At 43.9% G+C, this 26437-nt stretch overlaps 2 protein-coding genes across 4 annotated transcripts in view; one reads left to right on the top strand and one right to left on the bottom strand.

The window, feature by feature from the left end:
- Nucleotides 1-20731, top strand: part of CDCA7L (cell division cycle associated 7 like) — a 33590-nt gene extending 12859 nt beyond the window's left edge. For 2 of the 3 annotated variants that reach the window (XM_069958816.1, XM_069958817.1), the window contains exons 2-9: nt 13614-13730; nt 14181-14504; nt 14886-14954; nt 15031-15213; nt 15612-15743; nt 17398-17547; nt 18415-18551; nt 18787-20731. In XM_069958816.1, coding sequence (XP_069814917.1) covers nt 13614-13730; nt 14181-14504; nt 14886-14954; nt 15031-15213; nt 15612-15743; nt 17398-17547; nt 18415-18551; nt 18787-18820 — 1146 coding nt within the window. In that variant the 3' untranslated portion in view covers nt 18821-20731. Of the gene's footprint in view, nt 1-7560; nt 7721-13613; nt 13731-14180; nt 14505-14885; nt 14955-15030; nt 15214-15611; nt 15744-17397; nt 17548-18414; nt 18552-18786 lie in introns of those variants that run through there. The other variant, XM_069958815.1, reaches the window with a different exon arrangement.
- The window catches only part of DNAH11 (dynein axonemal heavy chain 11), a 178787-nt gene continuing 171011 nt past the window's right edge, over nt 18662-26437 (bottom strand). Inside the window, exon 82 of the mRNA XM_069959712.1 lies at nt 18662-21154. Coding sequence (XP_069815813.1) covers nt 20907-21154 — 248 coding nt within the window. The 3' untranslated portion in view covers nt 18662-20906. The remainder of the gene's footprint in view (nt 21155-26437) is intronic.

Genomic DNA, 26437 nt, shown 5'->3' with positions numbered 1-26437 from the left:
TCCACTTGGCTATGGACGTTAGTTTAAACACTGTGTTTCGTTAATAATAATAAAAAAGTTCTTGATTGAGGCTATGTTTACACTACATAAAAGTACGGCCGTTGTTGCTGATGGCAACAATGGCCGTACTTTTACCGCGGTGGAACAATGCCTGTTGTTCTATGGGATCCCGGCCGGAGCGTACACACATCGTGTGCGCTCCGGCCAGGATCCCATACGCCGCCGCAAACAACTGACATGTCAGTTTTCTGCGGCCGGAATTCAGTGAATTCCGGACGCAGAAAGACCTATCAGTTCACACAGTGAAGCGAGCGGCTCCGGCCACTTGCTTCACTGTGTGCTATGGGAAGCTCTGATGCGGCCAAAGACCGGCCATTCCGTGACCCAGCCGGGTGCTTACGTAGTGTGAACATAGCCTGAATATGTATAAAAGTTTCAGGCTTAGTGGCCAGAAGAGAAACTGCAATTTCAGGGTTTGATCAAATTATATGAGTAAATGGTCCGTACAAAAAATATGCTGCAAAGCTGTTCCAGGTAAAGGCCGCTCAAAAGACAAGGGACAAGTTCTTAGAACAAAGTAACATAAATACATGTGTAGGTATTTAGAATTTATGTAACCTTTCATCCTTTATCCATCCAGCTCCTTGGTTGAACTTGATGGAATTGTGTCTTTTTTCAAGCGTATAAATATACAGTGGTGCCTTGGAGCATAATTAGTTCCGGGATTGTGCTTGTAATACAAATCCACTCTTAAACCAAAGCAAATTATAGGAAATCAATGAATTGTAGACAATTGGTTCTAAACCCCCCAAATCATTTTTATTCTGAATAACATGTAAAACTAACGAAACAAACATTTTGAAAGCTGCATATGTGATATTATAAGTTACCGTACAGTATAGCAATCAGCATGTGGAGTATAATGTATAATAAGTGCATAACCTAAAAAAAACAGCAGTAGATACAGGCTGGAACTGCAGATCCCCATAATGCAGTAACGTAGTACAACAGGCTAGAATAGAGAAGCAGGGCTGCTGCCAGAGGTCTGTGTGGTCACATGACAGCAATGGGGAAGGGGGGGTGTTCAGCATGGACCAATCAGGGCTGACAGAGACTGCAGGGAGCATAAAGGAATGAGCAGGGCAGATGTGGGCACATACATGCAGCTCTCTCTGTCTGGGTAGAGAGGGGTTACAGCTATGGAGAGATTATCTCCACAGTCCTGTCCCCTGATGTAAGCCCCAGCCTGAAGTGGATCTGCTATGATTTGGAAGGTGAGGGAGACTTCCTGGGTCAGAGTACAGGGCTGTAGACCCCGCTATGCAGACCATACCCCTCACATAGTCGCCCTCCCACCCAGTACAGGGAGCTCTTAAACCAAAGCAATGCTCTTAAACTAAGTTACAATTTTGAAAAACTGTGAGCTCTTCTTGCAAACCGCTCTGAATCCAAGTTACTCTTAAACCAAGGTACCACTGTATAAGGATTATTTTTGTTTTCACAGTAATATAAAAGGACATATGTCTATTTAGCAGTGGTCCGGCACAATGCTGCCTCCTGCCACTAGCTACAAAGAGAACTGCAGCACAGCTCAACTAGCTCTGCTACTGTAACGCTGCTGGGTCCCTCCTGACAACGTCCCTTCACTCCTCATTCTGCCCGCTCTTCAGCTACAACTCACCACTTGTGGGCCGTTCCTGCTTGTTCCTCTGCTGTGCTCGCCGTTTGGTCCATGGTGGAGGGTATCTGTCTGCTTCCTCTCTCCTCCCACATTCTTGGATTCTTTTTCCACCACCTACCATTTTGCTCTGCCCATTACTTCTTACCTGAGCATTGTTGGCTCTTTGGCTCGGCTGTTTTTTCCTGTGTCTGCTATTGCTTGTATTTTGACTCCTCATACTATGCTTCCCTGACCCCTTCTGTACCATATGCCTCTCTCGTTGCCAAGCAGGGTAGTCTGACCTGCATCTGAGCAGCCCCCCTGATCATCCACCTGTTTGAAGCGCGAATGCGGTGGTCCTGGCACTGTCAGAGTAGCGTGCGGTGTTCCTGTCACTGTCAGTGGTGTGAGTCTCCCAGCACTGTGCACTATGATAAATGACATGATAAATTGCTATACGATTAAACCCCAACCCATGTAATAGCCCTCCCCAATAGTCTCATATAGTAGCCATCCCTCCCCCCCATAGTCTCTTATATAATAGGCAGCCCTCCCCTGTAGTCTCATATAGTAGCCATCCTCCCCCCATAGTCTCTTATATAATAGGTAGCCCTGCCCAATAGTCTAATTTAGTAGCCATCCCTCCCTAGTAGTCTCATATAGTAGCAAACCCTCCCTACTTGTCTCATATAGTAGCCAGCCCTCCCCCATAGTCTCATATAGTAGCCAGGCCTACACATAGTCTCATATAGTAGCCAGCCCTCCCCATAGTCTCATATAGTAGCCAGGCCTACACATAGTCTCATATAGTAGCCAGCCCTCCATAATAGTCTCATATAGGAGCCAGCCCTCCCCAATAGTCTCATATAGTAGCCATCCCTCCCCAATAGTCTCATATAGTAGCCAGCCCTCCCCAATAGTCTCATATAGTAGCCAGCCCTCCCCCATAGTCTCATATAGTAGCAAGCCCTCCCCAGTCTAAACGTCCACCCACACTTGGTTCTATGTTATCTCCCTCAGAAGTCAGTGATAAACAAATACCAGCCACATGGCTAGATATACAGGGTAACTTTAAGTGTGGAGGCAGAAGATGCACTTGTTGTAACCATGTGGAACAAACGCAACATGTGTACAACAATGTGGATCATAAGGAGTATAAAATCTGCAGCTTTATCATTTGCAATACCACCTGGATTGTATATCTCATTAAATGCCGTACATGTAATATTAGCTATGTGGGTAGCATGAAACGAAGAATGAAGGATAGATTAAGAGAACATATTTATGGAGCGACACATAGCAATATTAGGAATGCTTCTAATGTCTCTAAACATTTTCCTCCGTACACGCAGGTGATGTGTCTGCACTAACTATCACCGGCATAGAAAGAGTGTCCTGCCCCGACCGAGGAGGAGATAGAAGACAAACACTACTTAATCGGGAAGGGTACTGGATACTCATGTTAGCTACATCATTTCCTAATGGTCTAATTCATAGAAGGGATCTTTTACTGAACTACTAAATTCATGAATTTTTGTTATTAGTTTGTTTGTTTTGTATTAGTGTCTGTCTATATGAAGTATTAATTAGCCGGCAGGTGAGAGTGGGGGGGGGGGGTCCCTCACTCTATGTATATTTCCTGTTTGAGCTATGTGCACACTATTTATGATTAAGGGCCGGTAAGGCCAGAAACGTGTCAGCCTGTGTGACCTGCATGCATGTTTCCATGGACATTTTATGGACTTTTGTTACAAGATTTTAAAGATTGAAAATAAATGGAATTTTTTTTACCAGAAAATGCTGACTTCCACAAGCTTCTTCACTATTGTTTTTCTCAGAATTTAAAGGTTCCTCTGTCGTGCACTACCCAGGTGAGCTGGTTGCTACTACCTGTTTGCTACAACCCTCCCCAATAGTCTCATATAGTAGCCAACCCTCCCCATAGTCACTTATATATTAGCCAGCCTTCCCCCCATAGTCTCTTATATAGTAGCCAGCCCTCCCTAGTAGTCTCATATAGTAGCCAGCCCTCCCCCATAGTCTCTTATATAGTAGCCAGCCCTCCCTAGTAGTCTCATATAGTAGCCAGCCCTCCCCCATAGTCTCTTATAGTAGCCAGCCCTCCCCAATAGTCTCATAAAGTAGCCAGCCCTCCCCAGTAGTCTCATATAGTAGCCAGCCCTCCCCAATAGTCTCATATAGTAGCCAGCCCTCCCCAAAAGTCTTGAATAGTACCCAGCCCTCCCCAATAGTCTCATATAGTAGCCAACCCTCCCCATAGTCACTTATATATTAGCCAGCCCTCCCCCCATAGTCTCTTATATAGTAGCCAGCCCTCCCCAGTAGTCTCATATAGTAGCCAGTCCTCCCCTGTAGTTTTATATATTAGCCAGCCCTCCCCAAAAGTCTCGAATAGTACCCAGCCCTCCCCAATAGTCTCATATAGTAGCCAACCCTCCCCATAGTCTCTTATATAGTAGCAAGCCCTCCCCAGTAGTCTCTTGTATATTAGCCAGCCCTCCCCAATAGTCTCTTATATAGTAGCCAGCCCTCCCCAGAAGTCTCTTGTATATTAGCCAGCCCTCCCCCATAGTCTCTTATATAAGTAGCCAGCCCCCCCATAGTCTCTTATGTTGTAGCCATCCCTCCCTCATAGTCTCTTATATAGAAGCCAGCCCTCCCCCATAGTCTCCTATATAGTAGCCAGCCCTCCCCAGTAGCCTCATATAGTAGCCAGTAGCCATGGTGGGCCAGATGTAATTCAAACTCTGAATTGCCTGGCGGGCCAAAAACAAAGGCGCCACGGGCCAGATTTGGCCCGCAGGCCAGAGTTTGACATGACTGCTCTAGTCTGATAAAAATAAAAATAAAAATAAAAATTCTTAATCATCCATATTAAAAACATAAATTATTGATGTTTACTCTAAAAGTTATTTGTTTTGATTCTATGGCAATTTTGCATTAAAAATAAGTACTATTTAAATATATGGGGTGTGATCAAAGGTCAGCATTAATCACACAAAGATAAAATCAGTATAAATAACTTTTAGAATGAAAATGTAATCTAAAGGTTAAGATATGAAATATACCAAAGGAATTGATAGATTAAAATTGTACAGTCAAAAAATAAAACACATTTCTTAGACTGAAGAATTACTTTTGGTTAATAAAGGACAAAACATTTTGGGGTATTGTGTAGTTTAAAGGGAACCTGTCACCCCCCGTACCGGGGTGACAGGCTCCCGACCCCCCGTTAGAGACCCCTATACTTACCTCATCCCGCCGGGTCCCGCTTCTGGATTCGGTCGGGTCCCGGAGATCTCAGCCGCTGCAGCCCGGCGCGCGCGCTGAGAGATGAGTCCAACACCCATAGAGAATGACAGGAGAGTCCAGCGCTCCGTCATTCTCTATGAGCGTTGGACTCATCTGTCAGCGCGCGCGCCGGGCTGCAGCGGCTGAGATCTCCGGGACCCGACCGAATCCAGAAGCGGGACCCGGCGGGATGAGGTAAGTATAGGGGTCTCTAACGGGGGGTCGGGAGCCTGTCACCCCGGCACGGGGGGTGACAGGTTCCCTTTAAAACGCACACAGGCACTGGAATAATCTCTTGGTCATTCTAAAGGGGTGCTCCGGAGACTAATCAAAAACTTGTTTTTGTTAATACATTGCTTTAAAGGAGAAGTCTGGCAAAATTTTTATTAAAATATTCTATTGCCCCCCAAAAGATATACAAATCACAGATATACACTTATTATGGGAAATGCTTATAAACTGCCTTTTTCCCTGCACTTACTACTGCATCAAGGCTTCACTTCCTGGATAACATGGTGATGTCACTTCCTGGATAACATGGTGATGTCACTTTCTGGATAACATGGTGATGTCACAACCCGACTCCCAGAGCTGTGCGGCGGTGGCCGCTGGAGAGGATGATGGCAGGGGGTTGCTGAGGGACACAGGGCACTGGAGGGACACTGAGCATCCCTCTGCCATCATCCTCTCCAGCAGCCACAGCCCGCACAGCTCTGGGAGTCTGGTCGTGACATCACCATTTTATCCAGGAAGTGACATCACCATTTTATCCAGGATGTGACATCACCATTTTATCTAGGAAGTGAAGCCTTGATGCAGTAGTAAGTGCAGGGGGAAAAGCACTTTAAAAGCATTTCCCGTAATAAGTGTATATTGGTGATTTGTATAACTTTTGGGGGGGCAATACAATACTTTAATAAAAAAATTTCCATGGAATTCTCCTCTAATAAAGTTATATTATTTTAATAATATATCTTTATTTTAAAAAAAATTATATTTTTAGTCAGATTTTCACCTCCATTGACTGACAGCTCTAAGCCCTGCACTCTCCTATCCCCTACTCTGATCTGGCAGTGTGGCAAAAAAACTATGCACTGGGTCTCATCACCCCCCCCCCCCCCCCCCCCAGGTACTGTCTATAAGAATATATAAGAATATATACTGTATATACTGTATACTGTATATAAGAATGTACTGTATATAAGAAGGCTGTCTAACTCAATCACCGTGACCAGCAGTCGCTAGACCAGAGCATTTCTTGCCACAAATGTTGGTGGCAGGATCGGGTCGTGTTGCCCCTTACTGCTGCCGATCAATATGCACACATCTGTGGTTCTGTCCTCAGTTGTGGACCTACACTGCGATGAGAACATAGGGCTAATAGATTTCAATGGCCCCGTTCATATGTTTTGTTTTTGTTTGCAGTCTGCAAAATCGCCAATATTGTCTGTAATCTTTCTGTAACATTTCCATATGACATCCATATAAAAAAGTGCTGTACAAGATGCCCACCAGAAGGAGCCCAGCCAGGGGTCGCCAAGAAAATGACCTGGAAATACGGAAGCATACGGATCCCATATTTATCAAGGACCCCTTTAACTTCTATAGGCAGCTCTGTGCCATAAATATGGACCGTAAAAATTGCAAGTTCTATTTTTGTGTGGCTCAAGGTCTTGATCTGTAAAAATTACAGATGTGTGCATTCAACCATAGAATAGAATAGGTCTGCATACTGTCCGTAATTGCAGATGGTATACAGACACAGAAAAGCACCTGGCGGTCTGCAGTAGATAAACACTGATTTCCTTAAAACTGCTGTCTGAAAAGAGGTAGGATGCCATCCCTCGACCTATCATTTTTGTCCAGCTATCATTGTATTTTACTACTCTGATTTTCCTTAAAGAGTCACTGTCGTTAATTTTTTTTTTTTTTTTGCAGAAATCCAGCCTATTTTAAGAAACTTTGTAATTGGGTTTATTAGGCAAATATGCCATTATCTGCATTTAAGAAGTCTTTTCCCGAGTCCCCCCTGCCTCCTCTTTCTGTCATCCACTGCTCAGAATCAGGAAATCTTGACTGGTTTTTTTTATCAGTCGGATGCTGTCTGTGCTATGGAGAGGGGAGGGAGGAGGAGGAAGGAGAGAGATTAGTCGGCAGCAGAGAGCAGAGAACAAAGGATTACTCAGCAGGGGAGCTATTCAGAGGTCAGAGAGGTCAGTGGTGACTGTCTAAGGAGAGAGACCCTGATGTTGCTGTAAATTGTCCTTTGCTGCAGGCCACTAGGTTTAGGCCATTGAAATGAATTGGACCACTGCAGCAGGTGACAGTATACATTGGTGTAGGTAATACCGGTGAGATACTACTATAATACAGCATGAAACTACCCATTCTTTGCTGCACAAGGTCACAACACCTATGGTGCCTCTGTCTGCACTGCTGCAACATCGCCAAGCTGTGGCTAAACTACAATTCCCAGCATGCCGTCGCATCTGGCTGTCAGGGCATGCTGGAAGTTGTAGTTTTGCAACTACAAGCTCCCTCCCCTCCACAGCGCTGTGTACAGTCTGCAGGGTGCAGTGTCCTCCTCCCACCACAGAGGGCGCACAGAGGGGAGGTTCCTCCCTCAGCACCGACATCTGCAGCGGGACGCGGCTGTGGTGAGAAGTTTACAGAACTATAACATCTGCCCGTAGAGCCGGGACACTGTGGGCTTCCCCCGCCATGGACTCGGCCACCGCAGCAGGACAGGTGAGGATCCCCGGGCACGGCCCACGGCAGCCCGGCCACGCTCCATAGCCGCGCTCCGCTCCACGTGTGTGAGGAGGCAGCGGCGGCAGCTCCGGATTTGGCGCCACTGGAGGGGAGCGCGCGGTGTGCACGGGGCGGCCGCAGCAGGATGGATTACACCGGCTCCTCCGGGTCACTATATATCCCGGTGTGACCGGGCGGAGAGGATATATAGTGGGGGCACCGGCTGCTATACGTGTGTCCTCTCATGTACATAGAGGAGCTCTGTAGTAATATCAGCCCGCATGGCACAGGTCATGTAGCTGTAGGTCATAGTAACCAATCACAGCTCAGCTCTCATATCTCACACTGCTCGGGTAAAACGAAAGCTCAGCTGGGATTGGTTGCTATGGGCAACACAGTTTTAATCACTATTTTTCAGCCCTGTGTGTCACCCTGTAAATGATAGGCTGCACCCCAGACTGAGGGGATGGTCACACTGCGCAGAGAAGTTTCAGCAGATTCCGCTGCTCACCCCCGCGTGCATCTCCGCCCATGCCATAGACTCCATTCTATGCACAGGGGGATTCCGACGTCCGTCCAAAGAATAAACGGGTTCTTCCTTATGGTGGAATCCGCCCAACCATAGTATGGAGCCTATGGCACGGGCAGAGATGAGTGCGGGGGTGAGCGGCAGGTGATCTGCCAGGATTCCTCAGTGTGAACATACCCTGATGCCCCTGTATGGGCTGTAGTTACATATTTGCTGTCAAAATATGGTCAAAACCACGCCCCTATTTCCTCCCTGTTAGCCGTGTAATGTTGGTTTAAGTGTCACCATCATCATAGAGACATGTGGGAGAACGAGCCAGAAGACTGCGCTGCGCTGCGGTCTGCTAAGGGTCTGAACACTCAGACCTGGACTGATCAAAACTTTTGAAGTGTCTCACTTCAGGGACCTGCACCTAAACTTCAGGTCGAAGGCTCCCGGTCCCCTCCAGCCTGCTCACAGCTGTCGGAGGAGATCAGGAAGCCAAACACAACAAAAGCCAGAAAGTTATGCAGTTTGTGTAACTCCCATTGTCTTTAAAGTATCTGTTGTTTCAAAAAACTTCTGATGTGTCATAGAGACACGTCAAAGTTTTTATAAGTCCAGGTCTTAGGGTACTATTACACGGATAGATGGGCCCTATCCGGCCGATTATTACTCCATGTTATAAACACAGCGATCAGCACTCTTGCGCTCTGCTTCTCCCCTCCCCTGGCAGGCCGCTCAGCCAATCACAGGCCGGATCCGCCGGACTCGGGGAGAAGCGGACCGCAAGAGGAGCCCTGCAGCCTGGACAGAAGCCCTTGTTAAACGATTATCGGGCCGTGTAATAGGCCCAGTAAGCGAGCGCCGATCTAGCAGATCGACGCTCGTTTACAGTTCGTATAGGGCCCCAATCGGCCCGTGTAATACTACCCTAATGGTGCGCTTACACAGGCAGATTTATCTGACAGATTTTTGAAGCCAAAGCCAGAAACAGACCCTAAACTGGGAACGAGTCATAAAGGAAAGACTGAGATCTCTTCTCTTTTCAAATCCATTCCTGGTTTTGGCTTCCAAAATCTGTCAGATAAATCTGCCTGTGTAAACGCACCATTAGTGTTCAGACCCGTACCGAATGGGAGAACGAGCCAGAAGAAGATGCGCTGCTTCCCCGCTCTGTGAAAGAAAGAAATAGTCAAGCTTCGTTATAAGCCCTACTCTTTTTTGCTAACACAGAGCTGGGAGTGGACGCGCTGCATTGTGTATTTTCCCAGCTTGTTCTCCTGATTGGTCTGAACACTCAGACCTGGACCGATCAAAACTTTTGACGTGTCAAAATTGTTTTGAAACAGGTACACCTATTAAAGGGGTTATCTGGCACTTACATTTTTTTTATATAGTGCTGCCTCTATCTAAAACATGATAAACATCTTATTCTTACCTCTCCGCGCTCCCGAGAACCTCCACTTTAGCAGCCATTTTTTTGATGAACACATCTGAGCAGTGGCAGCCCGCTCCGCCAGTTACTGACTGATATGGCACAGCGCCATGACCAGCGATTGGCTGAGTAGGCTGTCCCTGCCAAGATGAGTTTGTCCTGAAAATGGTGGCATCAGCGGAGGACCCCAGGGGAGCATGGAGGGGTAAGGATAAGATGTTTGTTATGGCTTTTATAGGGGCAGCACTATATAAAAAGTTTAAAGTGTAATTATTACTCCTTGCTGCAAGAATCTTGCAGCCGCAATAAATTCACTCCTGTGTGTCCATAGAGCCTGTATGCGGGCAGGTAAACAAGACAGTGTTTCTGTATAGGAAAGCATAGCCCGATGCCCTTTTGTATACGTCCGACCACAACACAAAACATTTCCCATGTTGTATGTTATTTTACCCCTGAATATATAGACAATGCTGGGAGATTAGTCTCCTTATATACCCCATATACATAAACACTTGGCTGAGTGTCTTTGCCCCAAGCTGGAAGGGGGCAGCCGCCACCATATCTTCTTCCTGGCAGCAGCCTACCTTCAGGAACAAGCCCATCTCTCCCGTAATATCATCTGTTCATACACATCCCCTCAGAACAGGTCCCACCTGTAGGACCTGCACCAGGTAATTAACCACATATCATAGCTTTTTACACAGTTTTTGTAACTTCCATCGAGGTTAATGGAAGTTGCTGAAACAGTATAGCCTTTGGTGACCACAAATATCCTGCATATTAGCATTAGGGGTCATTCACCAGTCCGTAGAACTCAGTCTGTAAATAATTATGATTTTGGGAGCTCCTAAAAATTTTAAAAGCTCCACTGTTGGGCGACTATGGTGGTTTCGGGGGCATTCACATGATCTCCGCAATCTGTCTGTAGCACGGTGTCCTACGGGGTTGACTTCAGCGCTCCCCACCTCATCATTAAAGGGGTTGTACACCAAAAAAAATTTCTTTCAAATCAGCTGCTGCCATAAAGTGCCAGAGATTTGTAATTTACTTTTATTAAAAAATCTCAAGCCTTCCAGTACTTATCAGCTGCTGTATGCCTAGCAGGAAGTTGTATTATTTCCAGTCTGGAGAGCAAGAGAGGTTTTCTATCGGGATTTGCTGCTGCTCTGGACAGTTCCTGACATGGACAGAGAAGGCAACAGAGAGCACTGTGTCAGACAGGAAAAAATATACCACTTCCTGTAGGACACACAGCAGCTGATAAGTACTGGAAGACTTAAGATTTTTTAATAGAAGTGAATTACAAATCTCTGGCACTTTATGGCACCAGTTGATTTGAAAGAAAAGAAAAATTGGTGAACAACCCCTTTAAAGGGGTTATCCAGCGCTTCAAAAACATGGCCACTTTCCCCCTACTGTTGTCTCCAGTTTGGATGGGGTTTGAAACTCAGTTCCATTGAAGTAAATGGAGCTTAATTGCAAACTGCACCTGAACTGGAGACAACAGTAGGGTGAAAAGTGTCCATGTTTTTGTAGCACTGGATAACCCCTTTAATTGTGATGCCAGGAACTCTACTGCACTGACACAGTTGCGACCTTTCAAATAGTATCAGAGCTTCCAACATTATCATTAATCATGATGTAGGGAGCTCCGAGATCCACTCTGCAGGACAATGTCTGTGCTATGTGGAGATTGTGTGAATGCCCTCTTACTCTCATGGCCATAGATCAGGGATAACCCAAAAATGACAAAGGCATTGACATTAGGCCATTAGGAGTCTAACATTTAGCACCATCCATATAGTGCTGGAACCATTTATGGCATTAGAATTAGGTTGAGAATGGAGAGAGCAGAAGCTGAGCCCACTTCATAGGCCATGGGTGTAAGTTTTAATGACTGCTTTTAAATATAACTCTGATCCTTACAAGAACCAGTACTAAAAGTTAAACCCCGTATATCAATCATGTGAGGTGTTGTGGGTGTCCTGTATTTTAATCATGATGGATAGGATGGGGGAGGGAGAAGGAATGCATGCTGCAGCTCAGCCTTACCTCATTGACACTCAAGCTTCAAAGGAAAACATAATTTTATGACTTTGTTTTATCAGCTATCTGCCCTTGTCTGTAACAGCTACCCTTTAATACCCATTGTTTTCAACCAATAATTACATCTATTAAAGTGATTGTACCACCAGGCCCAGTCTGAAGCACTGGAGGCGGCCGACACACCGTTAGTGGGAGGAAACCCCCACCCCTCTATGATAGGGTTCCATTGATTTTAATGGAGTCACGTCATGGAGGGGCTGGGGTTTCTTCCCACTAAGGGTGGGTCGGGCCGCCTCCAGTGCTTCTCCCTGGGCCTTGTGGTACAGTCACTTAAATGCTGACAGTGTTAGTGCGTCTTGGTGCACTAACAGTACCAAACTGTCTTTATGATGTCTATCATTGTGTGTGTTACTTTGCTTTTACAATGGGGAGAGACATCATTATTTATTCAGCCTACAGTCAGTCTTTTTACAGGGAGGTATTTTAGTTTTGACGGGACTTCTGAGCAGTTTAATGAGACTCTTGAAAATCATAGAGGGGAGCCCTGAATCCATGGTAACATGGTAATAATGGTGATGGGGGAGGGAGTCTCCTTTAGAAATTCAGCCATAAGTTTTCCTAATAAAAGCCCATCTGTGGGGTGAAGTATGTTTCTCCTTTGTTCCTAATCAGTAATTGTGATCCCCTGTAGCTGCCTCTATGGGAGTAGAGGTGGAAGTAATAGAGCAAACTGGGGGGAAAAAATTATTTAGCGCATAGTATTCTCAGTGGGGACAAAGGCAAAAAGAGCTAATGCAGGTTCTCGCCAAAGTAATTTCTAATTCTTTGTAAAAAGGGCTCGCAGCTCCTCACAAATATTCTTCCATTAAGTCATTCAAAGGTTACATTTTTCTAGTGCTTCAATTTAATCTATTAGGGAGGTGGAAGTAAAAATGTCTTCATAGGTAAGCTACGCTGCCCACTAACCTAACCATAGAGGCTCGCAGCACAACCCAGGTGTGGGGACTTGAAGTTGGGCAACAAGTATTGAATACAGAGCTGAAAGTTGAGACTTGAGAGTACAAGCTATATAAATGGTTTACTAGGAGTAAAATACATTTTTTGTTGTGCTGCTTCAATAAATATACATTGGCAGAACAAGCTCCCAGTATAGAAAGCTATGTAAATTTTCATATATAAAAAAGAACTTAATAAACAGGGTGTCAGACCCACGGCTGTCCAGCTGTTCCAAAACTAAAATTCCCATCTCGCCTGGACAGATGAAGCTTTAGATCTCCAGGCAGGATGGGAATTGTAGTTTTGCAACAGCTGTAGGGCAGCAAATATAACACCTGTGACTTAAAAGTGTCACTGTCATTTCATTTTTTTTTTCAGAAATCAATATTACAGGCAATTTTAAAAAAACTTTGTAATTTGGGTTTATTACACAAATATGCCATTACCTGCGGAATTAAGCGCTGCGGAATCTGTTGGCGCTATACAAATAAATATTATTATTATTATTATTATTATTATTCTCTGCATTCAAAAAGACTTTTCCCAGGTCGTTCCTCTCTATCATTCACTGCTCATTATCAGGAAATCTCGACTCTTTTACATCAGTCGGACCCTGTCTGTGCTATGGAGAGGGGAGGGGGGAGATTAGTCAGCAGCAGAGAGCAAAGAATTGCACTGTGGGAGCTGTGTGAAAGCCGGTATTCAGAGGTCAGAGAGGTCAGTGCTGACCTCAGAGGAGATAGCTGGTGATGTAGCTGTAAATTAACTCTTTGTCCTGTTTTGGTGCCTCATCTCCCTCCACCCTGGGACTGGGTGCTGAGACCCCAACCAATAATGTCAGATGCATCCAGTTTTTAATAAAACTGTTAATAATGACCTTTCCTTCTCTCTTCGATCTACAGAAGGTGATGTTTGATCCTCAATACATAACAGAAGAACTGCGCAGAATCTTCACTGAAGACAGGGATTCGGATAATGATGTTTTTGAAGGCTTCGCACACAAGGAGGAGGAGGATCAGGTAGGAGTTAGGCAGATGATTTCTGCATATAAGAACATTTCTACTTGCCACATTTCATTTTGACGCATACAGTAGAATAAATAATCCATAGGCCCCTATTGAATACGGCAGCCTAAAAGGGCACTGTTACTACAAACATTTAATGCTTGGAGGGCCTATGGATAAATTGGAGGTATAGATCAGGAAATACTCTAAACATTTCCAAAAAAGATGTAAACAGAGCCTTATTCTACAGAAGTACTTGCTAGTGAGTTCTATACACTATTGACACCATTTAGGTGCTGTGAAATGTGACTTTAGTACTGCTCCTATTATCCTTTGTGTGTTATATCCTCATTGATAAGTCCATCCACTTATTCATTTTCCTGTTACGTTATTTTCCTGAAGATCATTTATCTGAGACTTTCCGCAGGTCGTTCATTGTTATGTTATGTATGATTTTGCTCTTAGGATATGAGTGATAATGATTACAAAGAAGAAGTGATGTCAGACACTGCAGAGGAATCCTTACCACCCAAAAAGAGAAAGTTTGGGCTGCGCATCGCTCTGCAGTTTCCCAGCAAGAAGCCTGCAAATAAGGATAAGAAGCCTTCCGATACTCCTAAAGTGAATCAGGTCCGAAACAACAGAAAGAAAGCACCTGCCAAAAGAGAGTCCACGATAACTGGAAATAAAATGGATGCTGAATCGGATGGGGAAAATAATGTATCTAACCAGGAAAATTCCAACGCCCTCGCCAAAAGAGCAATGAATATTAAAGAAAATAAAGCTGTGGTAAGTAGTATACTAAAAGAGACAGACCGTATTTAAACTGCAAATAAATGCTGGATGAGAATATGATGGCGCTCTGCAGATTTGTTGCGGACATTTGTCAGTGGAAATTTCTGCTACACATGCATGGATTTTAGAAATATTTGAAAGAGTTGTCAAAATTTCTACAACAAATCTAACTTTTTTTTTTTTTTACGTACAGAAAAATGATTAACCCCATTTTTGTGTATGGTAAAAAAAAAAAAACATATGTAAATGTGAAACAGATTCTGCATTATGGCATATGGCGGCACTTGTTTTTACCATCTAATGGTTAAATAAGGGTATACATGGCTTCTAGTCCACAATTTAACTTCTGAAAAACCTTTTTCTTTGTTGTTCCAGCTTGCTCAACTTCTTGCAGAGCTGCACTCCATGCCGGAACTGTTCCCAGTGAAAAACACAACCCCTACTGTAAGTTGCTGCAGCTATGAAATGATTGCATTGTCATATGTAATAGATGAAATTACAAAAATAATTTCTTTTTTAGAAGCAGAAAAAGACTAGCCGTCGATCATTTTCTGAAGAACCAATTGAGAGACGCACTAACCCAACACGCAGTGCACGACCAAAAGAGAATTTTGCGCTGGAAAACTTTACTGCGTCTGCTTTGCAGTTTGCAGAACATCTCCAGAAATATGGTAAAAAGTCCTTCAGGCGCCCCTTGAGTGATGTGAGTATCACTGTTGTTGGTTTTTGCTTACCGTTTGGTCTGAAATTACCCTTTACATAAAGAGGCGCACATGATGGAGACAAGTGTTAATTTTAGAAGTTTTTTTTAAATGTTAAGTTTTTTTTTTTTCTTCTTAGAGATAAGCGCAACTTGAGTATGGCCGAGTCGGATCGCTAAGCATTTGAATATGTGTGGCTGACAAAGTTAGATCCAGCCCTAGGGAGTCCTGGAAAAGATGGATACAGCCATAGCCTAGGACTCCCTAGGGCTGCCAAATGGCAAGCTCGAGTCGCGCTCATCACCACTTGGAACCAATTTTAATATAGCTAATCCCAGTGTTTCTGATCTGTGTAATTTTACCTTTTAAACACTTATTAATTTCTTATGGGCAATATTAGGAAGATCGTGAAGAAATTCGGAAAAGGAGGAGGTCGGCAAAAAACAACTTTCGTGCTGTAGAAGACATTACAGAAGAGGAGCTGGAAAATGTTGCAGACACTGTTAAAGACAAAGTTTATGATCAAATCATGGTAAACTACTATGCTTTTTACTATACCTGCATTTGAAGCAAGACAGTGGAGTCTCAGTCCTCCCTCCTGCCCATATACTTCTGGGTAGAAGTCTTTACAGCCCAACATTTTGCTATTTTTAAGTTTTTGTTTTATATTTCTAATATATACTGAACTAGAAAAAAAGTGTCAGTGTGTTAATTAGACTTGTTCCAAGGTCGCCCAGGAGGCAAATCTATGCCCTTGTTTGTTTGTTTTTTTGTTTAAGGGGAAATCGCCAGGAGCCCTATATACCCCTTTTATACGCTATATACCCCAACAGTTTTGCACAGTTTATGTAAATTGTAGCTTAAAGGGGTTATCCAGCGCTACAAAAACATGGTCACTTTCTTCTAGAGACAGCCCCCCTCTAGTCTACAGCTTGGGCGGGGTTTTGCTGCTCAGTTCCATTGAAGTGAATTCAGCTTAATTGCAAACCACACCTGACCTGGAGACAAGAGTCATGTTGTCTCTGAAAGAAAGTGGCCATGTTTTTGTAGCACTGGATAACCCCTTTAAGCACATTAGAAATTAAAAACTATGAACATCCAAAATACCTAATAGCCAAACTGAGATGTCATGTGATCAGACTGTTTACAAAGCCTGGTTATATACAACATTGGCAGTTTTATATACAGAACCTGGTTATATATAACTTTGTCAGTGTTATATGCAACATTGTCAGTGTAATATACATCCTGGTTATATGCAACATTGGCAGTGTTATACAGTATACAGCCTGGTATACAACATTAACAGTGTTATACAGAGCCTGGTTATATACAACATTGGCAGTATTATATACAGCCTGGTTATATACAACATTGGCAGTATTATTTAGAGCTTGGTTATGTATAACATTGGTAGTGTTATGCTGAGCCTGGTTATATACAACATTGACAGTGTTAGTGGAGGTCCTGTATACTTGTAGTATATAGTTGGTGGAGGTTCTGTATACCTGTAGTGTATAGTTCTGGGGTCCTGTATACCTGTAGTGTATAGTTAGGGGGTCCCCCTCCCCCGCTGACTGCAAACCATAAGTGTGTGTGTAGAAAACCTGCAGCTTATAATAATAAGTGCATACACAATCCTGCATCATCATAACCTGGCCCTCCTAGGCACTACCTTTCATCCTTGGTGAGGACAGCACAGAAGAGGTTTCAAAGTTTTTAATACTATAAACCCCCCCCCCCCCCCCCCCCTCTGCAGGTACTCCTATACTGTATATACGCGGCAGCGACTGACTTTCATTTTTATGATATAGATAAGGATGAGTTTTAGTGTCACAGGGCTATAGTGTGCCACATGGCTTACTTCTGTATGCCATGGTATTGCAGGGATTGATGAAGCACATGCAAAGCTCTGTATTGCAATAAATTGAGATATTAACACGTTCTGTGATCGTGTTGGGAAAGGTTCCATGGAATATACTGAGTGCAACCATAGTGTGCATGATCATAAAGGGACATATTCTCATTTTTAGGGGTTCTTTTGCATTGTATATTTTAATTGCACTTGCCTTCAATACTGAATTTATGTGTGATTTGTATTAAAGTCTCTGTGACATGTCTAATTGAGGCAATGCATCTTACTTTCCACTAGTGGTAATTTACTTATAACTTTTTATGTCCTTTAGGGAAGCACTTGTCACCAATGCCGTCAAAAGACAGCGGACACAAAAACTATCTGCCGCAATCCTGGCTGTGGCGGCGTCCGGGGACAGTTTTGTGGCCCGTGTTTAAGGAATCGCTATGGTGAAGATGTGCGGGAGGCACTTTTGGATCCTGTAAGTAACAAGGCACTAGTATAGGAATGGAATGCCTGACACTTGGCACTAGTATAGGAATGGAATGCCTGACACTTTTTCTATAAGTTAAAGTGTCACTGTTGTTTTATCTTATTTATTTATTTATTTTTTGCAGAAATCAATAGTCAGGCGATTTTAAGAAACTTTGTAATTGGGTTTATTAGGCAAATATGCCATTATTTGCATTCAAAAAGACTTTCCCCTGGTCCCCCCCTCCCTCTTTTCTCTCATCCGCTGCTCATTATCAGGAAATCTCGACTCTTTTACATCAGTCGGGCCCTGTCCTATGGAGGAGGGAGATTAGTCGCCAGCAGAGAACAAAGGATTATACAGTGGGACCTGTGTGAAAGCCATATTCAGAGGTCAGAGAGGTCAGTGCTGACTTCAGAGGAGATGTAGATGTAAATTAACTCTTTGTTGTCCTGTTTTGGTGCCTCATCTCCCTCCGCCCCTCCCCTCTCTATAGAAAATCATGAAGACGGGGGAGAGCTTCAAACTGCTTTTTCATGATAAAAATGCATTTTCCGCCAATAAACCCAATTACTAAGTTTCTTAAAATTGCCTGTACTATTGATTTCTACAAAAAAAAAAAATTTAAACAGTGACACTTTAAGATATCTTAATCTATTGTGATAGGACAGTGCGGCAACAATGCAACCTCGCTCCTTTTACCACGTGATTCCTTCTTTAGCCACTGATACCAAACTCAATTTGTCTATCCATTACAACAGTCATTTGTGAACATATTTTATCTGGACAAGGTTGTATTTTGCACCCTAATTCTTTACTTTGGTCTTCACTACTGTTTTTCGGATTTGGTATTTAAGCAGTCTGCCTTTCTTATAGGATTGGATTTGTCCCCCTTGTCGTGACATCTGTAACTGCAGCTATTGTCGTAAGAGAGATGGACGCTGTGCCACAGGGATGCTTATTCACTTGGCAAAGTTTTCCGGTTATGACAATGTCAAAGAGTATCTTGAAAGGTGAGTGGTAAATACCAATGTGCATGGGAAGGACTAAAGATATCACAAACTTTTTATATCATTGATACCATTTTATTATAATACATAGTAATAAATATTTCAAGAGGCGTTATAAAATATGTATTGAAATACATCAGTCCATATAGTATATAATTACAATTTTACACATACATTAAAAACTGTTACATCTTACAAATTATTATAGTAAGCGCTGTTTTTTCCTTTTATTTTTCAGCCTACAAAAACAACTAGTGGATGATGATGACTGAATCTGCCCCGTTAAAACAAAGAGCTTGAACCTTAACAGCTAATGGTCTAAAACGCAATGTAATGCATTGGGCAGGCTGGCCGTACAAGAATGAATCTCATGGCTTTCAGACTGGGTTCACATGATGAGGCCAAATTGGTGTTTTTTTTTAAATTGACTGCAGCTTATGGTAGTCTAATTGCTTAATTTTTAATTTTGGTTAACTTTTGACATGTCAGAAGTTTTGATCAATGAGAATCCCGGAGCTAATACCCTCTGATTTGTAAAACTAAAGCTTCTGTTTGACTAAGATCAGAGAGTGTGGTGTACAGGTTTATAGAAAAGCTGATTGAAAACAAAGAGCGGAAGGGGGGCGCAGCGCTCGGCTGAACACCTTTTCCCCCCTTTGTATAGTGGTTGGGGAGGTTTAATTACTAGACCCTCACTGACCAAAACTTATGACTAAAGTCGAGCAGACTTACCAAGCTGTTCAGGTTTGGCAATGTTATCAGAACCTGAACACTCAGCATTTAACTCCTGGCAGCTTTAGGGTGGCATCCAACTTCTTCAGCTGCTAGGAGTCAAATGCTGAGCAGGTTTAAAGAACGTTGCTGAAGTCTGCTCAACACTACTTATGAAAATCTAAAACATTTAAAAAAATATATGGATCCTTTAATGGCCACACAGTATTAGAGCTAAACCTTATTACCTTTAATACCTCAGGTTGTCAACAATTAAACTACTCTATTGCCGTAAATTGGAAACCGCACCAACATGCTTGTCAGTGCAGTTTTGACCACAATGTGTGAACCCAGCCTTAGTCATAACAGGGAAGCTGGAAATGCAGTACCAAAGTGCTGATAGTGCTCCATAGGTTCTTGGGAAAACTATACACATACTACCTATTATTTAGCTGTCTGTGACTGCAGTGTACAAAAACATACTGACCTATACTGCAGCGCAGTGCCCAAGGGGTGTGGTGTGCACATGGTTGCCACTTCACTGCAACATAAAGCAGGACCTTTTAGCACTTTGCAGTCACAAACTGCTAAATAAAAAGTAATAAGTTTATAGTTTCCCCAAGAACTATTCCCAGGTTACAGGTTCCCTTTTAGCTCTGGTAGAATATCACAACAGTTTACTAGAAGTTTATATTTCTTTTAGCACCTTATTCCTCTGACATTATTTCAAAGAGTCCCTGATGCCTTACGGATACTGGAGTTAGAAAGGATTATCTGTGTATGTCTTCCACATACAGTTTAGCAGTGAAATTGAAATAATGCCAACAAACTTTAGGGTTTGCTAGCTGTATTTTTATATGTACAGTCTGGTATATTTTACTTATAGGGCTTTAAATGACTGTAGTTTTAATGCTTTAGTTATAATCACAGGCCGTCTTTGTCCTGTGCTGGTTAATACTATAGCTGTGAAATTCAGATTTAGGTTTTTGTAAGTCCCTTTTTTTAACCTAATGGGGATATGAGTCTACTGTATAATCGTGAATGTTTTTACTGTAAATGCTTTATTACTTTTAGAGTTCTCTATATTTGTATGATTTTATATGTAATGGAACTGGATGAAAATTCTCATCTGTAATCCTGACCAGAAACTTCATTGGTCATTTTCTTTTATATTGAAAGTGGTTTTAAAAAGCAAGAGCAGGGGGCGATCTATTACATTTGGCTCAACTTTATCATGTTGTGCTATAGGTTTGAACCCCCACACCATGTCTTGGCTGGCATAGTTTACACCCCTATTTTGTGCCAAAATAATGGCACTAAGTGCTGGACCCCAAGATGCTTTTTAAAGCTATCTAGTGAGGAGGAAAAGAAATAACAAGATTTACATGTTTTTTTGGCACATTTGTAACCAGAATTGTGTACATTTTTCTTCCTAGTGACAAGTTTTAAATAAAAGTTGAAGGTCATGTTCACACGGTGTAGTTTTTTTTTTAAATGTTTCTTTTAGCGAATACAGATGAAGAGCAGATTTGGTCTTTTGTTTATGTCCCATTTCTTTAGAATCAATTCCTGGCTTTGGCTTAGAAAAAGTATCAGAAACTGCCACATGTGAACCTAGCCCAACATTGTAAGTGCTGTTATAAACACCTAAACGGCCAGCAACAAGGCCACACCTGCCAGGACCCATTTAGCTGGCTTCTCCCTAGTTTTCAGATTGAATGTCCAAACATAAGTGGGGCCTCTGATTTTGGTTTTGTACAGAGGACACTCGTACATGTTCTTCAGATCCTGCTTGTCAATTGGAATTGCTTTCACATAGATGACCGGCATGGAAGGGGTCAGCTCTTTGAGACGTGCTTCAGAAATGACTCCTGTCTGCATGTCCCAGCGTGCACCTACACAGAAAACACTTCTATAAAATGAGCTGTACATGGACAAACATGGATAAACATTTTATCATCATAAATCCTCTCCTGTTATTATGGTGGAATCATTAAAAAGACAAAAATACACACTTCCGGTTCCGGCGCCATGCAGTAAAGATGTGTGTGCTAGCTGCTCCGCTCCCGTCGCTAGTCAGAGGCGTACTACTACCCGCTCAACTGTCTCGAACGGCACCAGACTTTCCCCAGGTGTGAGCGGTAGCCCATGGACCGCTTTATTCAGCAAATGAGACCCAGAGTTAGAAGCAAATCGCTGGTGAGGGGGCAGCAAAGAGGCAACCCGCATGGCGGCCCAAGATTGCGCGAGACCGCGTGACTCCAGAGATGGATCCCCAGCCCGTTCAGGGTCCAGCCTTACTGAGGGAGAGGAGGACAGAGACACCATACGGGTCAACTACAAAAAGCTGGCAACAGCGGTGGCGAAGCAACTTTTACCTGAAATACAGGACACGTTGACCGCGACCATCTCCTCCTCCCTGAAACAACTACAGGCCGAGGTGAGCAAACATGGCGGCCGGCTGGGGGAAGCGGAGACCCGGGTTACGGCCCTGGAGGAGCACATGGAATCGTCGGAGACCGCTTACCGAGATCTCCTTGCTGATAACCGTAAGCTCTGGGCCTGGAGGATCGCTCCAGGCGAAATAATCTGAGATTTGTTGGCGTGCCAGAGACTGTGACGCAGGCGGAACTACCTAAGCTCTGTGAGTCCATCATACCTTCGCTCCTGGGCATAGCACACAAATGCAAGGTGGAGAGAGCACACAGGCTAGGACCCGACATGAGAGGACAGACAGGAGACACGTCCAGAACAGCGTTACAGCACCGTACACGTCCACGCCAAGTGATAGTATGCTACCTGGACTACTCTGACTACTAAGAGCGTTCCGCCGTCTGAAGGAGGATTTGCGCTATATGGAACACAAGATTCTTGTATTTGGAGATTTGTCAGCGGAAACGACTTGAAGGCGCAAACTGTTCTCACCGGTATGTTCCCTTCTCTTCGGTAAACGGGTGCGATTTGCCCTCCTGTATCCAGCCACGTTACGTGTATTCCATAATGATGGTTCTTACTCCACTTACGATACCCCGAAGGGAGCGAAATTACACATGGCCACCATACTAGGTGACGAGGCCGAAACTGATGACTCCCCTCGGCAACCCAGTGCATCTCCAACCCAGCGGGACTATAACAACAGGTTACCTGGCCCAACATCTACTGGAGAAGCCGACTGGAGTGTCACACCCAGAGAGCAACGTTCCCGTTGACGGTTTTGCTACAGTCCAGACCAAGAGGACTGATGTGTTTTTGGTTTGAGGGGCTTACACCAAAGTGTGAGGGCTTGATAGCTCTCCCGCCTAAAAAAAGAGCTCTAAGTGTTTTTTGGTCTACCTGTCTGGTTGCACTATAAGTGAACTGTAATGCCGTTCTGAATGTTGAAGCTTGCTGGTTAAGATTACCACGTACCGCTACGCAGGAGATATGGAGTAGTGGGCAGCGGTACCTGTTATCCTTTTGTGCTAGAGAGACAATTCTTCACTAACTGTGTGGAAAAAAGAAGTCCATAGCCTTAAGCTCTCTGGATACTACTGTTCAGTGGGGTTCCAGTGTAGCTGTTGTTTATGTTTAAGGGGGGGGCTGGAGTGGGAGGGGGGAAGGGGAGGAGGGGGGGAACCAGGCTCATATGGATAAGTTGGCTAAGGTTCAGTTTAAGTTATACGTATAGGTTTTTTGTAAGATGTTGCGGGTGATCTCGTGGAATATTAAAGGGCTCAGATCGCCACAGAAAAAAATAATGATGTTGCGTCACTTAAAACGTCTCAGACCAGATCTTGTTCTACTGCAGGAGACCCATTTGGTACAGGAGGATTTCTTCCATCTGAGGAAAATGTGGGTGAAGGAGGTCTATGGCTCCCCTGCAGTGGACCACAAGGCGGGAGTGCTGATTCTGGTGGGTCGTTCCTTTAATGGGGAAATAGTACAGATAACTCATGATAATATGGGCAGATGGTGCAAATTACATATTAGACGGATCTCGGAAGATATAGTTATATACAATGTCTATGGCCCTAATGCTAACAATTCTTCTTTCTTTTCTGACTTAACTAGCCAATTACTCGCAGATCCTATTCCTAACAAGTTGGTAGCAGGGGACTTCAATGAAGTTATGATTCCACCTGAGGACCAAACACACACACGCAATTCACAAACTGGTAACACACCTCTATAAAATTTATCACAAACGGTGCCCCTGACCGATGTCTGGAGACGCCTTAACCCGGACTCTAGAGTATACACCTTTTACTCTGCCCCCCACGATTCGTGGTCACGAATAGATTATATGCTAGCTTCCTCTTGCCTAAAATAAGTGATATTTCTATACTCTCTACTCAACTACCCAGAGGCACTGACTTCATCTGGAGGTTTCCTTCGGCCCTAGCCAAAGACGATGAATTCAAAACCCTATTGAAGGGTTGGTGGTTAGAATATTCATCGACAAACGCAGAACATACCTCTCAGACACAGTTATTCTGGGATGCCGCTAAAGTGGTCCTGAGAGGGAGAATCATGGCATTGGTTAAGGGGTCTGCCGACATTATCGGACGAGGACAGGGAACTCCTGAATAGACCCATCTCAATAGAAGAGATACAAGGTATTATTTCCCACCTGAAACCATTAAAAGCACCTGGTCCTGACGGGTTGTCAGGGGATTTTTATAAAATATTGGGTCCAGAGATATCCCCAACTTTGCAATCACTGTATACGTCCTATCTAGGTGACTCATTTATCCCGGCGCCCTCCAACACGGCTTATATCAAGGTCTTATTGAAGCCAGGGAAAGATCCTACCAACCCTAATTCTTATAGAGCGATTTCCTTGCTCAACTTAGATATAAAAATTGTTTCCAAAATCTTGGCAGATCGATTAGCCCTGATCCTGCCGTCTCTGATTTCACTAGCCCAGGTCGGGTTCATTAAGGGCAGATCTGCGGTAATGAACATTCGCAAAGTCATGGCCGTGTTGGACGAGGTCAAAATGCGCCCGGGACAGCATCCATCCCAAGCTCTGCTCTCTATTGATGCAGAAAAAGCATTTGACAACGTGAGCTGGGGATGGATGTTCCGAGTGCTGGGGAGAATGGGCTTTTCTGGGGCTTTCCTTTCCTATGTACAAAACCTTTATAACTCACCCCATGCACGCATTCACACTCCGGGATTTCTATCCTCCTCCTTTCCTCTGTTCAAGGGCACTCGCCAGGGGTGCCCGTTATCCTCCTTACTCTTCAACCTGGCAATTGAGCCCTTGTCACGGAAGCTTCAAGGGGCCACGGATTGGATGGGGATTCGGGTAAGGGGAGAGGAGCTCCGAGTTACCTTGTTTGCAGATCACCTTCTGATATTTTTAAGTAACCCTATTAGAAATGTGGGAATGGTGTTCCATCAGCTGGAGGAATTTGGGAAATTAGCGGGTTTTAAGGTTAATATGGATAAGAGCGACCTCTTACACTTAACCACGACAAATCTCCATACAAATTTGCCGGTTAGATGTGCCTCTGAGTTCCTCTCCTACTTAGGCATCAAAATAGGGAGGGTCCCCAGCTCTATCTACACATTAAATTATCCACCTTTAATCCACAAAATACAATTCGAACTCCGAAAATGGACATCCCTGCCCCTGATGGCGAGGATGGCCCTCCTTAAAATGATAGGATTTGCCCGGTTGCTTTACCCCCTCCAAACAATTCCAGTTCCCCTTAAACACCAAGATGTTAACTTATTGACCTCAGATTTCTCTCGCATACACCCTTGGTCCCTCAACAGTTTATTGCACACAAAATTTTCAGCCCTACCTCCGGACATAAAACATAGCCTCTTACTAAGGGACACAATTAAGGCATGGCAGCAGAGCAGGAAGCTAATGGGTCTACATAGCCAGATTAGTCAACATGGATCTCTGCATCATCCAGAGTTCCATCAGGGACGCCAAACGGCAGCTTTCACACACTGGAAGGAGGCTGGTATAGTGATAGCGAAAGATATGATGCAGCTTTCTTCCCGGAGATATATGACATTCCCTGAGATGCAAACTCATTACGGGCTGGGACAGGGCCACTTCCTGGCATATCACCAAGTTCATAACTTTTTGTTTTCCAGGCTGGGGAACTTAACCGGGGAACTAACCTCCAACCCCATAACAACATATGTAACAACACCTAGTCCCATACACACGCTCTCATTTCTTTATCTTACACTACGTGATGCCCTTACAAGTGACGTACCACATACCATGTTTAAATATTGGAGAGAGAAACTCCCCCTTCCTGAGCTTCAGGAGTTGATCCTAAAGGGTTGGGGCGTTATCAGGAAGGCCATAGTAAATGAGCAATGGAGAGAGACACAATTCCGCATAATACATCATGCCACATATGGTTTTACACTTCCTAAAACTGAGTTACGCCCGGACAGAATAGATGCATGTCCGAACTGTTTAGAATATGGTACTGACCTGTATCATGGCCTATTTACGTGTCCAAGGGTTTTCACCTTTTGGCAAACCCTTATATCCTTCATGAACGATAGGTTAGATGCCTCCATGCCGGTGGACCCCCACCTGTTGGTATTGCACATACCTCCAGATGAGATGCATTACCCATTTACAGCATGTCTTTATACTAGTCGCAAAAAGATGCTTGCTCTCGAGATGGTTGGTCTCGGAAATGCCCACGGTGGAACAGATCCTCCAGCAGGTTAAAAGGTACCTGCACATGGACAAACTAGAGGCGGAACCTGCTAGGGAGAAAAAAGCCTCATCCTTCTTTAAAAAATGAAAAAGGTTTCTGGTTAGTTTCTTGGAACAGTCTGAAATTCATGAGGTGGTGAGGCCCTTCAAAGGTTCGAAATGGTACGTGGAAAAAGAAGTAGCTGGCACTTTAGGCCCTTTACAGATCCCGATCCAGATGTTGGGTTAGGGAGGGTGGGGGAGTTTGGTCGGGGGGTTTATAGTACTGTATACTTACCTTCTATGCTTGAGCAGCCTCATCACACCGTGTTTGACATACAGAGACTAAGGGTCTGTGTACCCTACTGAGGCGTACTGTGCCAGTTGAGTGAGGTTGAAAGTATCATTATTATGGAAAACGAATAAAAACTAAGTTTGAAAAAAAAAAAAAAAAAAAGACAAAAATTTGTGTGTGGGGGATGATTTATCAAGTAAGTATGCCAGTGTTTTGAGATCA

The sequence above is a fragment of the Dendropsophus ebraccatus genome, chromosome 2 (genome assembly GCF_027789765.1).
Source record: "Dendropsophus ebraccatus isolate aDenEbr1 chromosome 2, aDenEbr1.pat, whole genome shotgun sequence".
NCBI lineage: Eukaryota > Metazoa > Chordata > Amphibia > Anura > Hylidae > Dendropsophus > Dendropsophus ebraccatus.
This window is presented reverse-complemented; position numbering and strand designations above follow the sequence as displayed.